Source organism: Nothoprocta perdicaria, unplaced genomic scaffold (genome assembly GCF_003342845.1).
Source record: "Nothoprocta perdicaria isolate Ctin4 unplaced genomic scaffold, notPer1 scaffold_66, whole genome shotgun sequence".
NCBI classification, from domain to species: Eukaryota; Metazoa; Chordata; class Aves; order Tinamiformes; family Tinamidae; genus Nothoprocta; species Nothoprocta perdicaria.
Genome location: NW_020455932.1, coordinates 3,408,552 through 3,421,649, shown reverse-complemented (window position 1 = coordinate 3,421,649; position 13,098 = coordinate 3,408,552). Strand labels below are relative to the sequence as shown.

At 52.6% G+C, this 13,098-nt stretch overlaps 2 protein-coding genes across 2 annotated transcripts; one reads left to right on the top strand and one right to left on the bottom strand.

The window, feature by feature from the left end:
* The first annotated feature begins 1,505 nt into the window (after positions 1 to 1,505).
* LOC112956741 (C-C motif chemokine 3-like) lies at positions 1,506 to 2,915 on the top strand. Its single transcript, XM_026050222.1, has 3 exons — positions 1,506 to 1,745; positions 2,270 to 2,381; positions 2,828 to 2,915. The coding sequence occupies exons 1-3, from the start codon at positions 1,673 to 1,675 to the stop codon at positions 2,913 to 2,915; spliced, it is 273 nt and encodes a 90-aa protein (XP_025906007.1). The 5' UTR covers positions 1,506 to 1,672.
* A 7,291-nt stretch (positions 2,916 to 10,206) lies between these two features.
* On the bottom strand, positions 10,207 to 12,239 carry LOC112956740 (C-C motif chemokine 5-like). Its single transcript, XM_026050221.1, has 3 exons — positions 12,167 to 12,239; positions 11,536 to 11,647; positions 10,207 to 10,853 (listed from the first exon to the last, which is right to left on the bottom strand). Exons 1-3 carry the CDS (start codon positions 12,237 to 12,239, stop codon positions 10,766 to 10,768), a joined length of 273 nt encoding a protein of 90 aa, XP_025906006.1. The 3' UTR covers positions 10,207 to 10,765.
* Positions 12,240 to 13,098: the final 859 nt, after the last annotated feature.

Here is a 13,098-nt window from a genome sequence, read left to right as displayed (position 1 = left end):
CCAGCGCTGTGAGGATAACTCGCAGTTATGGGTTATATCCCCTCCATGCCAGGAGGTTCAGCTGCTGTTAGTGGTGTACCCCAGCGGTCAATACTGCAGCCAAGACTGTTTAACCTCCTCATCAGTGACCTGTGAGATGGGACCTGTGAGATGGGACCTGTGAGATGGGACCTGTGAGAGTGCATGTTCAGCAAGCTTAATGGTGATAGAAACTTGGGAGGAGTGACTAACACAGCAGAGGATTGTGCTGCTGTTCAGAGGGACCTTGACAGGCTCTAGAATCAGCTTGAGAGGAAACTCATGAGGTACAATAAAGAGAAATGCAAAATCTGCACCTGGGGAAGAATGGTCCCTTGCATCAGTACAAGCTGAGGACTAAACATCCCAAAAGCAGCTTTGCAGGAAAAGGACCCATGAGGTCCTGGTGGATGGCAAGTTGAACTGGGGCCAGCAATGCACCCTCGTGGCAAAGGCCCCAACAGCATCCCGGGCTGCATTAGGCAGAGCATTGCCAGCAGGTCGAGGGGGATGATGCTTCCCTTCTACTCAGYTTTGGCGAGGCTGCTTCTGCAGAGTTCACACCATGAGAGTGACATGAATTTACTGGAGTGAGTCCAGCAAAAGGCCACAGAGATGATGAAGGTATGGGAGCATCTCTCATATGAAGAGAGATTGGGAGAACTGGGACTGTTTAGCATGGAGAAGGCTCAGGGAGGGTTGTATCAGTGTGTATAAGCCTCTGAAGGAAGGGTATAAATAGGATGTGGCCAGACACTTAGTGATAGTCAGGGCCAGGACAACAGGCAACAGAGATGAATTGAAATACAGGAAATCCTGTTTAAGCATGAGAAAAAGCTTCTTTATCGTAAGTGGATCAAATACTGGAATCAATTGACCAGAGAGGTTGTGGAGTCCTTATTCAAAATCAGGACATGGTCTTGGGAAGCCTGTTCTACCTGACCCTACTTTGAGGAGTCAATAGCAATAGGAGTTTGGAGTAGACAGTCTCCTATGGTGCCTTCCAGCTTCAGCAGCTCCATGACTCTGCTTAAGCCAGGCATAGTGGCACTGGTAGAGGTCTAGTGCTTGAAAGAGCACAGAGCCCACGGTGCAGGCAGCACTCAGCTCTTTGGACTGAAGTTTAGCAGACCTCTGATAATCAGCTAGCACCAAACAGCACGAGAGCACAGCCTGCTTGTCCTTTTTTTCTCTCTCTCTTTTCCTTTCCTTTTTCCTTTTCTGTTTTCCCTTTTTGTTTTCCAGGATTGCATCACCGTAAGCAAACGTTTCCTTTCTGTATACAAACTGCCAGGGAAAATCCCTCGGGTAGTTTAGCTGAAGAGCTCTCTTTTATGTGGCTGTGTCACTTAGCCCTGTTTGGTTTCTTTTCATTTGATAAAATCAAACTAAGCTGCTGAGTCAGACTTGGCTGAATCTACATACTTGGCTCAAATCTAAACCGTATCCCTTTTTTTTGCCTCCTTTTTTTGCCTTTTGCTGCTTCACTTATGTGACAGTTTCTGGCGTCATTTTGGAATTTCCGCCTGGGCTTCTCCCTGCTGACTCCAGGATTCCCTATTAAAAAGGAGCTGAATCCAGATGCACACTGCAGTCTGAGCTGTGTCTGCTGGAGCTACTCATCCCACTGTGATTGCCCTGGACTGAGAGGAAGATGAAGGTCTCTGTGGCTGTTCTTATTGCTCTTCTCATTGCTGCCTCTTGCTCCCAGACTTTCTCTGCCCCAGGTGAGTCCTGACTCTTGCATTTATGAAGGAAGAACTGATTTGAGCCTTCTTTACCATTTCTGTACAGAGCTTCCCTGTTACTTACCTGGCAATGCTTCAGTCTTTTTCACTTTCTTCACTCTGCATTGAGATCAAATACACTTAGAATGTCTAGATTTAGGAGATCATCCGTCCGTCCGTCCATCCGTTCATCCATCCATCCATCCATCCATCCAATCACCCATCCATCCAATCACCCATCCATCCATAACCTATTCATTTGTCCAGTTATCCGAAGCTCGGAGCCTTTATCCTTATTCCTGATTAAATCTTAGGGACTCGGTCTCCTGCCCTGGGGCTGGGGGAGGTGGGAAGTGAAGGTCTGAGCAGTGACCAGCATGTGCTTTCCCTTCTGCTGCTGGCGTTGCATCAGATGATCTGCAACATCCCTTTGGGCCCTAGTTATTCCTTGCTCCCTTCCCTGCCAGCTCCGCTCTGGCCCAGAGCTTAGCACGTGCTCACACTCTTCTCCATGCCTCTTCCAGATGGACCCGACCTCCCAAACTGCTGCTACTCTTATGCCTCCCGCAAGCTCCCGAAGAAACTCATCTCCCGTCATTACAGCACCAGCAGCAACTGCTCCCTGCCAGCCGTTGTGTAAGTCCCAGCTCTGCCTCCCGCGTGCAGCAGAAGGGGCTGGAGTGGGGACACTCCTTGGTTGTGCTTGTGTGGACGGCTGCCTGTGGCGCCCGGCGCTGGCAGCACTGCTGCGGTTGAGGGGGTCCACAGGAACAGATTAAATGACACCCCACCCGCAAGCAGGGCCCTGGGCAACCCAAGGGAAGAGCGATTGCACAGGGACTCCCAGTGATGCTTATGCAGGGATTTCCTAGGATGCTTGTGCAGGGCACTCTGAAGTGTGCAGGAATTTTCTGCGGGATTAGAGAAGGCACTGTGGGAAGAGAGGCAATCTCAGGCAGGTACTGGTTTTCAGCATCAGYTTAGGGAATAGCGGAGGACCTCCTGCCGTGCCCTGGAGCCACTGGCTCTGCTGGGATCCAGGTCTGAGGAGAAATTCAACYGCTCTCATTCGTGCTCCACAGGTTTGTCACCAAGAAAGGCCTCGCAGTCTGTGCCAACCCCAACGACTCCTGGGTCCAAACTTACCTGCGAAACCCGAAGCGTAACTGAGAAGAGCAAGATCACAAGTGCAGCTGCTGTCACGAACGAGTCACATTATCCCAAGCTCCTGCGATGGGGCAGGATGATGAGGTGGAAGGGGCAGTGTGAGCCCACGTCACCCACGTGCAGCTCTGCGGTGACTGCAGGAAGGGACCCCTGAGAGGCCCTGGCCGTGGGYGCTGCCACGTGCCCTCTGCTTGCACAGCCCAGCCCGTGCCGCGGCCACCACCGCCCCACGGCCCTGCTGCGGCCCAGGAGCACCCTTGCACYGCTGCTGCTACTTTATTTAAAGTTATTTAAGAAATTATCATATTGTATAGGCAGTGTTTTATCCTGTGGGTATGATCTTATTTATGGAAGGGTGGCTCAGTTTCTCAGCACTTGATGATGGTAGAGCCTAGCTCTGCATGTGTAAAATCACGATACTGGAGAATAAATAGTTTGAAAAAAAAAAAAAAAAAGCTCTGTTTTTTTCTTCTTTTTTTTTTTTCCTCTTTATGCATTATTCATTGGCACAGACACAGAACCTGACACAGAGCCTGCTCATGCTGTGTGGAATGTGATGATGTGAAATGGTTTGAGGGAAAACCATAAAATTTCCACTCCACAGACACAGATATCCTCAGACACCTCATGCCCTTGTACCTACACACCCAGCGCTGCATCCTCCATGCAGAGCGCACATGCTCATACATGTGCACGGGCTTTATGCACCTGTGGATGTGCAAGCTCCACACCACCATGCACGTCCCATGTGCTCGCCTGCTCTGCACTCCTGGGCTGGTCCCCTGCAAACCTGGGTATGCAGGGGCAGCGAAGAGACTCACCGCTGTGAGGAAAAAGGGGTAAAATATAACCATGGACAGGGAGAACCTCTCAGGGAGGGCAAGCAACAGGCAGGGACYGGGAAACGCTGCCGCTGTGCTGGGTTTCCCTAGGACACAGCAGCTTCCTGGAGCACGTGCGCTGCCCGCTGCCCTCGAGCCAGGAGCGCTATGGGGATGGAGCAGGGCTGGTTCCCTGGCCAGGGAACGACTCTTCCCTCTTCCCTCCTATATATCTGCTCCTCCAAAACGTTGCGTCTGCCCCGAGGTTCCAGGGTGTCCAGCCAAACCGGGGAGCTGCGGCAATGCCGCCTGATGCCAAGAGCAAGTTGCCCGGCTTGCTTTTTAATCATTGCAGTGGGGCAATTATTACTCACTTTCTCTGACAATRAAATATACGGAAGAGTTTGGCTGTGCCGATGGATTGGCACAGCCATGGGCAAACTACCTCACTTCTGGCTCATTCCTGGGACACAGCTTTGCATGGGAACACAAAGAGGATCGATTAGGTAGCAATTAAAACACAGCATGGGGCAGATCTTGTCTAGCCAGTTGCCTTGTGATGACATTAGCCCTGCTCTGCTTCTGCGCACTGAGGAGAAATGTCCACAGCAAAACTGTTATCCAGGGGCAAAGTCATCTTGCAGGTTTCCTGTCTGCACAGCAGCCTCTCCGCTCCACATGGAATTTTTACATCTTAATGAAAAAAGTGTTTCGTTTTCTCCTGTAGATAGATAGCACAAACAAGTCCGGGAAACCACCTTGATTCCTCCTAGTCCCATGACTGCTCTGTAGTCATGCACAGAGCCCTGTGCTTTCCCAGACGGGAGTGCAGCCGCAGGCACCGCTGGCAGGGTGGGCTGCTCCGGCTGTGGATTCCCAACTTGCAGCACTCTGCAGCTGGGGGCTCAGGGGACCGGGGGGAATTGCTCCGGATCTCCCTTCCCTTGGGCTGCTTACACAYAGCACTGCTATGTGCTTCATATATCCTGGAAGGGACGGACCCTTTTCAAGGCTGAAACACTGAAACTGAAGGGATGGACAGGCTCACGTTGTGATTGAGTTAACCGGTRGTCTAATTTAGCATTTCTAAATCCAGAAATTCAGAATTCTGCTCCTTGAATATTTCTGGCACAATCTTTCCCCATCACAGTAGCTTATCTGTGTTGACTCCTTCCCTTAGTTGTAAACATGGTAGCAGATTGTGGAAACCAAAGAGAAGATATCCCCAAATTAGCAAGGCTGAGCTCATAGGAAGGACCTCATCGCAGACAGCTTCTGTTCTGCATGCAGATACTAATGAACACCTTATGGAATCTAAGTGCCTTTTTTATTAGGATCCCAAACAAGCATTTGCACTGGTGCCTTGCAGCCCTTTGTCAAGGGGGTCTCATGCAGGAGCACCTGCAAGCACGCAGAGCTTGCACCAACCTGGACAATCCCCGGCTGCACCATGGCCCCCACGCTCCTGTGCCCACCAGGCCATGGGCACCAGCCTGGGCCAACCAGCTCTAGTCTCGAGTGCTTTTCCAGCAGTTCCTTTGCAGTCCCGCAGGRATAGCTYCTGTCCTTGCCTCRRGAAGGGCATTTGGGAAACCCTCAGGCTCTTGTCAAGCCCCAGCGGGGTCCCACAGCCCTGCTGGCACTTCTGMAAAATCTAATATCCTCCTGCCAGCAGCCCCCTGGCTTGGCTTGCTGTCCTGGGGGAGGACGAAAGTCCACATGGAGCTGCATCCTGAGAAGGGCTTTCCTACTGGGCCATGAAAGGCAGGAGCAGAGAGCGGCTCCTGCACCATGGGGCAGCTGCCGGCCGCGGGCGGGCAGGCGAGGAGCCCAGCAAGCGGTGCTGCTGGAACGCTGCACATCGCTGCACAACCCACGGTTTCCTGACCCCTGAGAAGTTCCATAGGGGAACTGCAGGAGCCCCAGCTGGTCCCTGAGCAGGAGCTCTGAGCACTGTGTGGGACACAAGGAGCCAGCAGGGCTGCCATAGCCTTGATGGTGAAACCCTGGGGTGCAGAGCGCAGGCAGCAGGAGTTCAGTGAGCCCCAGGGCTCCTTTCTGGACAGTCCCTGGCAGGGAGCCCAGGAATCCTTTGGAAATTCCCTTCATGTAGTCTGCGGTTTCAGTTTCCTTCCTGGACCTCTTGGCGGAGCGGTCCGTCCAGGCTGGCTCTGAAGGGGCTCTGCGGTCCCCTGCCCCGGGCTCCTGTCACACACGGGGGCTCTGCGGGGCCCTCCTCGTGTCCGGGCAGGTCCTGCAYGTCCCGCTCCCTGTGCCCATCCCAGGGCTCCCCGTGCCTATCCCAGGGCTCCCGGGGCCCCTGCACTGTCCCTCTGTGCTGCCCCGCAGGGACGGGGCTGGCCAGGAGCAGAGGACCTCCCTGCTCTGGAAACTCAAGGGGAATTCACAGTCTCGCATGTGGCAGACACACGGGCAGCACGAGCAAGTGGACAGACACAGTGTCACGCAGATGTCGCCTTTGGGTCATCCCTCAAATACCTCAAGTGAAGGAGGGACGCACTAATGTATTAACTGCAGTTTTCAGCTTTGTTCCCTAGACATTATTTCATGCTGACATGAAAGACTTAAGGTTTCTGGTCCTAAAGTCTGTCTCCATGCCCTTCATGGAGCTCTGACATGCCTGGGCCTCCTCCCTGGTGCATGGGCTTCTCTGTCTTTCCTGCTCACTCCATGGTAGTTATCATCTGAGGAGGTGACAGAGGATGCTGCAAATGCTGCATCGTGAGTGCACAGAGCCCTCTCACGATACTCCGAATCTTCCCTGAGGCCTATGGGAGAGGTGGAGGTCATTGGAAGGAGTGGGGCAGGTGGGTCAGTCTGACTGGGGACATTCTGCCTCTCAGCTGGGACATCTTCCACTCCACAGCTTCTTCTCTCTGCCTTGGTGTGGGAGCAACTGCTCACTTGTCATCACTCTTCCTGTCTCAGACCTAGCTGCTGGAGTGCCCTTCCTCCATTGCATTGTCTTTCTCCCTCCTCTACCTCTTTCCTCTATTCCTGCACTCCCAACGGCCTGCAGAATCACAGAATACAGAATCACAGAATATTCAAGGTTGGAAGGGACCTCTAGAGATCATCTAGTCCAACCTTCCTGCTCAAGCAGGCACACCTAGAGCGTGTGGCACAGGGTGGCATCCAGGCGGGTTTTGAAGACCTCCAGAGTAGGAGACTCCACAACCTCCCTGGGCAGCCTGTTCCACTGCTCTGTCACCCTCACAGCAAAGAAGTTCCTTCTCACCTGGAGATGGAACTTCCTGTGTTTCAGCTTATGCCCATTTCCCCTTCTCCTATCACTGGCCACCTATGAGAAGAGCTTGTCCCCTTCTTCCCTGCATTCTCCCTTCATGAACTTATACATGTTAATCATATCCCCTCTGAGCCTTCTCTTCTSCAGAGAAAACAGGCCCAGCTCACTCAGTCTCTTCTCGTACGACAGATGTTCCATTCCCTTAATCATCTTAGTTGCTCTTCACTGGACCCTCTCGAGAAGCTCCACGTCCCTCTTACACTGGGGAGCCCAGAACTGCACCCAGTACTCCAGGTGCGGCCTCACCAGAGCTGAGTAGAGGGGCAGGATCCCCTCCCTTGACCTGCTGGCAACGTCCTCCAGGATCCCATTGGCCTTCTTGGCCACGAGGGCACACTGCTGACTCATGGTTAACTTAGTGTCAACCAGGACTCCCAGGTCCCTCTCCGTGGAGGTGCTTTCCAGCAGGTCGACCCCTAATCTGTACTGGTGCCTGGGGTTATTCCTCCCCAGGTGCAGGACCCTGCACTCGTCCTTATTGAACCTCATGAGGTTCCTCTCTGCCCATCTCTCCATGCTGTCCAGGTCCCTCTGGATGGCAGCACAGCCCTCCGGAGTGTCGGCCACTCCACCCAGCTTGGTGTCATCTGCAAACTTGCTCAGGGTGCATTCCGTGCCCTCGTCCAGGTCATTGATGAACAGGTTGAACAGCACCGGGCCCAGTACTGACCCCTGGGGGACACCACTGGCCACAGGCCTCCAACTGGACTCGGCCCCATTTATCACCACCCTCTGAGCTCTGCCATCCAACCAGCCCTCAATCCACCTCACTGCGCACTCATCCAGACCACACTCCCAGAGCTTCYGTATGAGGATATTATGGGAGATGGTGTCAAAAGCCTTGCTGAAGTCAAGGTAGATAACATCCAYGGCTCTCCCCTCATCCAGCCAGCCAGTCATCCCATCATAGAAGGCTATGAGGTTCGTTAGACATGACTTCCCCTTGGTGAATCCATGCTGACTGCTCCTTAACACCTTCTTCTCCTTCATATGCCTGGAGATTCTCTCTAGGATGAACCGCTCCATCACCTTTCCAGGGATGGAGGTGAGGCTGACCGGCCTCTAGTTGCCCAGCTCCTCCCTCTTGCCCTTTTTGAAGACTGGAGTGACGTTGGCTCTCTTCCAGTCCTCGGGCACCTCCCCTGCTCTCTAGGACCTCTCCAAGATGATGGAGAGAGGCTGAGCAATAACCTCGGCCAGTTCCCTCAGCACATCTGGGCCCATAGATTTTTGAGTGGTCAGTTTGCCTAAGTGATCCCAGCCCAATCCTTCTCAACCCGTGGAAGGTCTTCCTCTAGCCCATTTACATCTCTTCCACTTGAGCCCTGCAGTTCATGGGGGGTCACCTTAGCAGTAAAGACAGAGGCAAAGAAGGCRTTTAGTAACTCTGCCTTCTCAGCATCCTTCGTYACCAAGGCCCCTTCYCCATTCAGCAGTGCACTAACATTTTCCCTAGTCTTCTTCTTGCTGTTGACATACTTATAGAAACCCTTCCTGTTGTCCCTGACATGCCTTGCCAACTCTAATTCCACCCGGGCTTTGGCCCAGACTGCCCCCAACCCTCACATTTCCCACTAGACCATCTCTGTTTGTTAGTATCAGGTCTCCCCTTGTCGGCTCCTCAACCACCTGTATCAAGAAATTATCTGCAATGGTGTCTGTGTCTTTCTCCTTTGTGCCTCCTCCATACCTCCCCACCCCACAGGGTGTCCTGCACCCATCCCACAGCATGCGACTCCCCTCTCCCTGCGGCTTTGCTCCCCATCCCCAGGCACCTCCCCATCCCCAGGGACAACCCCTCTGCTGACTTGTCACTCAGGATGTGGGGCCGTCTCCAGGCCCCTCGGTCACCGGGAGGTAGACCCCTGGATACCTGCACCCCATGAAGGTGGAAGCCCGGCCAGGATGCAGGGATGCAGGGGCTCTGGGGCTATCACACCTGCTCTTGCCATGGACGCRTGGATGGACATCATGGTGCTCCCTCTGCTGGCCTCGCTGCCAGAGCCCAGCCTGCTCTCCAGCAGGAAGGTCAGTTTGGAGAGCTGGGGTCTGCCCGGGCTGCAAAGCMGAGGCTCCTTGTTGCCTTGGCCTTGCGGCATGGCCATCCCTTCCCTGCACCCAGGCTGCTCTTGCGCTGGGCATTGAGAGCTTTCCTGTGCCCTCATGCTCTGCAAAGATTTAATTCACTACCCACAGAGACGTGATCTGGTTTAAAAGGTTTTGCTGTACTTGGTAAAATGTGCATTTTATATGAAATAYATACACTTTTTTAAAAACCAAATTCAGATTTCCTTCCAAACACAATGCAACACAGTTWGGAAAGGGGTAATTAATTGTTGCCCGTATTTCACAGTAAGATACCAACAGAACCTGAGAAGAACACAGCTTGCACCCGATCTCTGGAGGAGCCAGTGCTGGGCATGGCAATGCTGGCTGCCCCACTCTGGAGAACCTTCCTTGGAGATAACACCGGAGACCTTCCCATCCGCGCTCAGTGCCTAGTGATTCCCAAAGTGTTTCTCGTCAGGCAGCCCCCAGAGCAGCTCTCCCTTGCTCTCCCCTGTAAAATAGCTGAACCCCTGGTTCTGTGACTGACCTCACCATGAGGTGAGACCCTCGATGGGAYGTGCAGCCTCCAGTTGTTCAGGCAGCATCTCCACACACATCCCTTTGCTGCTCCTGCGGCCTTGGTGGGCCCAGGAGTCTTGGTCTCATGGGCTCGTGGCCTTCATTGTTGACAAGACAGAAGGGAAAAGGGCTGGTGAAGGGGTCAGGGGRTATCAGAGCGGGGACTGGGGGGTTGCAGTACAGATGCATTGCCTGGACCCCAGGAGATGCTGGGGCAGTGTGTTGCCTCTGTCGCGACGCTGGGGAGCGAGGAGGTCATGCAGGAGGGAAGATTTTGTGGGATAGGGAGGCTGAGGAATTTCTAGATGAAGAGCCAGGGTTCTTCCCTTACCTCTCCCTGAGTGGTTGGTGTTCATCCTATCTCACCCATCCCTTCAGTATCAGCRCCAAGATGTGCAGATATTGGCCTACGTAGCAGAAGGGACTCTYCACATCCCACCCCCTACAAGGGACCAAGTGTTCCCTGACCTCATCTAGGGTTGGATAGGAGGTGAGCAGCCTCTGATCCATGTGACACAGAGAGATGGTAATCTTTATTCTACGGCACCAGCAAGAGACAACATTTGGACAACAAGGCTGAACAAGGCGGTTCCAGAGCACAAATCTAGTGAACAGTCAGCGTAGCAATTCCTCCATTGAAGGCACAGACCTCGCTGACAGCATCTATCACACGTGGTGAAATTTAGCTGCTGACTGCGATGTCAGTCTGGCTTCACGTAACAGCGTTCCTATCTAACTTTAACAAGCCACTTTTCACAAATAGTTTTCAAGATAAACGTTCCTCTCCCCTTGTGGCATCAGAAGCACAAGGAAGGGACAGAGTTTCACCCCAGGTCACACAACAGGCTGACAAAGTGGCTCTGCAYGGCCAGGAGGTCCCCAGCATTGCAGCTGCCCATACGGGTGGCTGAATTGCARTGGAGAAACCATGTCTTGGCAGGACAAAAGGAACTTCAATGGCACTGAGGTGGCTTTTGGCCTTAGTGCTCAGCAGCAGCATTTCTAGGCCTGAGAGATGATTTTGCTGGATAATCTTGTAGGACTTTCAGCGATGGGCTTCTCTCCRCTCCCAGTCCTCACTGAAGCTCCAGGAAGTTCACATATTCCTTCACCCACCTGGCATCAGGATTAGCACAGAGCTGCCGGTCCTTCCTGGTGACGAACCTGTGACAAGAGGCAGAAGGCTGTTACAGACCCAGAGAGGGAAAGGTACCTGATGAAGTGGCAGCCATGCCCTTGGGTGCCCCTAACTTACCCAGCTATGGAGCTCAGCACTGCTGAGCCAAGCTCCTGAAGGGACCATCACTCCTTTTCACTCCCATTGCCCAAATCCTTTCCTCAAGCTCACAGAGGTCTGCTAAAACCCAGTCAGCAGGAAGAGTTCAAGGTGTCTTGGAAGAAACGACAAGTGCTCAAACATTCCTGCCCTGGTCCAGTGTGCAGGGGAGCCTTCATGCAGTGTGGAACTGGTAGGGTTTCTGGAGCCAGCATCTGCTGGCCTCAGTACTCCTCAGCAAATCTAGAAAATCTAGAAAACCGTTTGCATTGGGCTTGTGGCCACAAGGAGGTCCTGCTCAGAGGTGCAGACACCCAGCATCAGAGGTTCTGCTGGCCRCCTTTCTTCCACTCCTTATTCTAGCACCAGAATGCTCTTGTTTCTCAGTCAGGGAGGAAAGCTCATGTGCTKTGCAGGACACCTGGGCTGGCTGCCCCCTTTCCTTATCCCAGACATGGTTCCCCACACTTCCCAACTCCTAGCACTGGGGTACTTGAAGCGACTTTGGAGTAGAATCCAAAGGATGACAGAGCCTTTCATCCATAGCCCAGGGCAGGAGCCAGCACTTACACAACTGCTGGCTGTGGACACTTGCTGCTGGTGTAGAAATACTCCTTCACATGATTCTGGGGGAGCTTCCGTAGAGTGTAGCTGAAGCAACACACAGTGGTGTCAGCACCATCTGCAAGGGATTGAGAAGGTAAGCATGCCGAGCACTCATGGCAAGGAGATAGCCAGCACATGCCCTACAAGATGCTTAGGGAAAAATACCCTGAAATTAACTGTGGAGTCCCCTTCTCTTTCCAGAAGGAGCCTGTTTCCCCAGAATGACAAGAAATTACAGTGAACACCAAAGCTTAATTAACCTTATTGCTATGGTATCTTGCTAACCTTTCCGTAACCCTCCCCTCCTCACTTGCAATGGTAAAAAACCCATCAGTCATCCTGGGATCATTCTTAAAGCCAATCGACAAAATCAGAGGAGATCAAGGCAAAAACTTTGGTATTTACAAGGTAAAATTCAACATGTCCTCCAGAGAAAGGGAAGCTAGAAGGGTAAATTAGTCCCAGAAAAGGAGGAAAAAGCCATGTACTCAAGTTTTCAACCTTTGCAGATGATCTCTTCTAGCTCTGTTCCAAGATTACTGTCAATCAGAAAAAAAATTACCCCTAGAAGAAGAGAGAGAAAAAATATACTCACATGGACCTGAAGAGGCTTGAGAAAAGAGGGCAGCAACGAGGAGGATAGAGAGGGATACTGAAGAAGGAGTCATTATGGGCAGGGATGAGCTTCAAGAGCAGAGCAGATTCCTTCTGTGTCTGATGCTAGGTGTCTGGACAGTCCTTGCTTTTTATAGGGATGCTACCCTGCCCTGACAGTTAGATTTCAAGGCAAGCACTTGGGTTTTCCAATGCGTCACGTAGCTGATGTCATGGCACCTTTGCCTCAGAGACACTGAAAAAAAAAGGAAGCCACAGGTCTAGGAAATACCAGAATAGACCTTGTGAGCAGTGAGATAAGTCTGAACAAATCAGCAAGCAGGTCAGGGCTATAGTGACCAAGACAGGATGTGAGACAGTCCTTGTGCAGCAGGTCCCAAGTTATATTCACTAGCACGAGAGCAGCCCTAAAAAGATTCAGTTCTGGCAAAGTTGGAGCCAAGAGGACCCCAACTCAATGCCTTTTCTAAGGCCCTGGGACACAAGCATTTGACTTTGAGACAACATGGCCCACAACTGATAGTGTCTCTYTTGGAGAATGGATATGTCTTGGGGACAGCAGCCACAGGAGCGCATGGCAGCCCAGGGCCATGGTGGCTCGGGGACACACATTGGGGGCAGGAGGGCAGCGCGGGCAGCGGGCACAGTCTGACCTCTGCTTCTGGTGTGCAGAGGCAGTGAGGATGACTGCTGCCCTCAGGGACTCTTGGTAGGAACTCTGGAAACACAGCTCTCCAAACGGAGTTCATGGCCTYGCAATTCCACTAGAAGGAGCCAAAGAAAAGACAGCCCTTGGAGCTGTCCTCCCTGCCCTCCCTGCTTGGGAGATTTGGCTTGCTAGTCAGAAATTAGAAATACTGTCTTCTTATAGAGATGTGGTGCAAACACAAGTGCTGTTATGGGTTTAGCGTG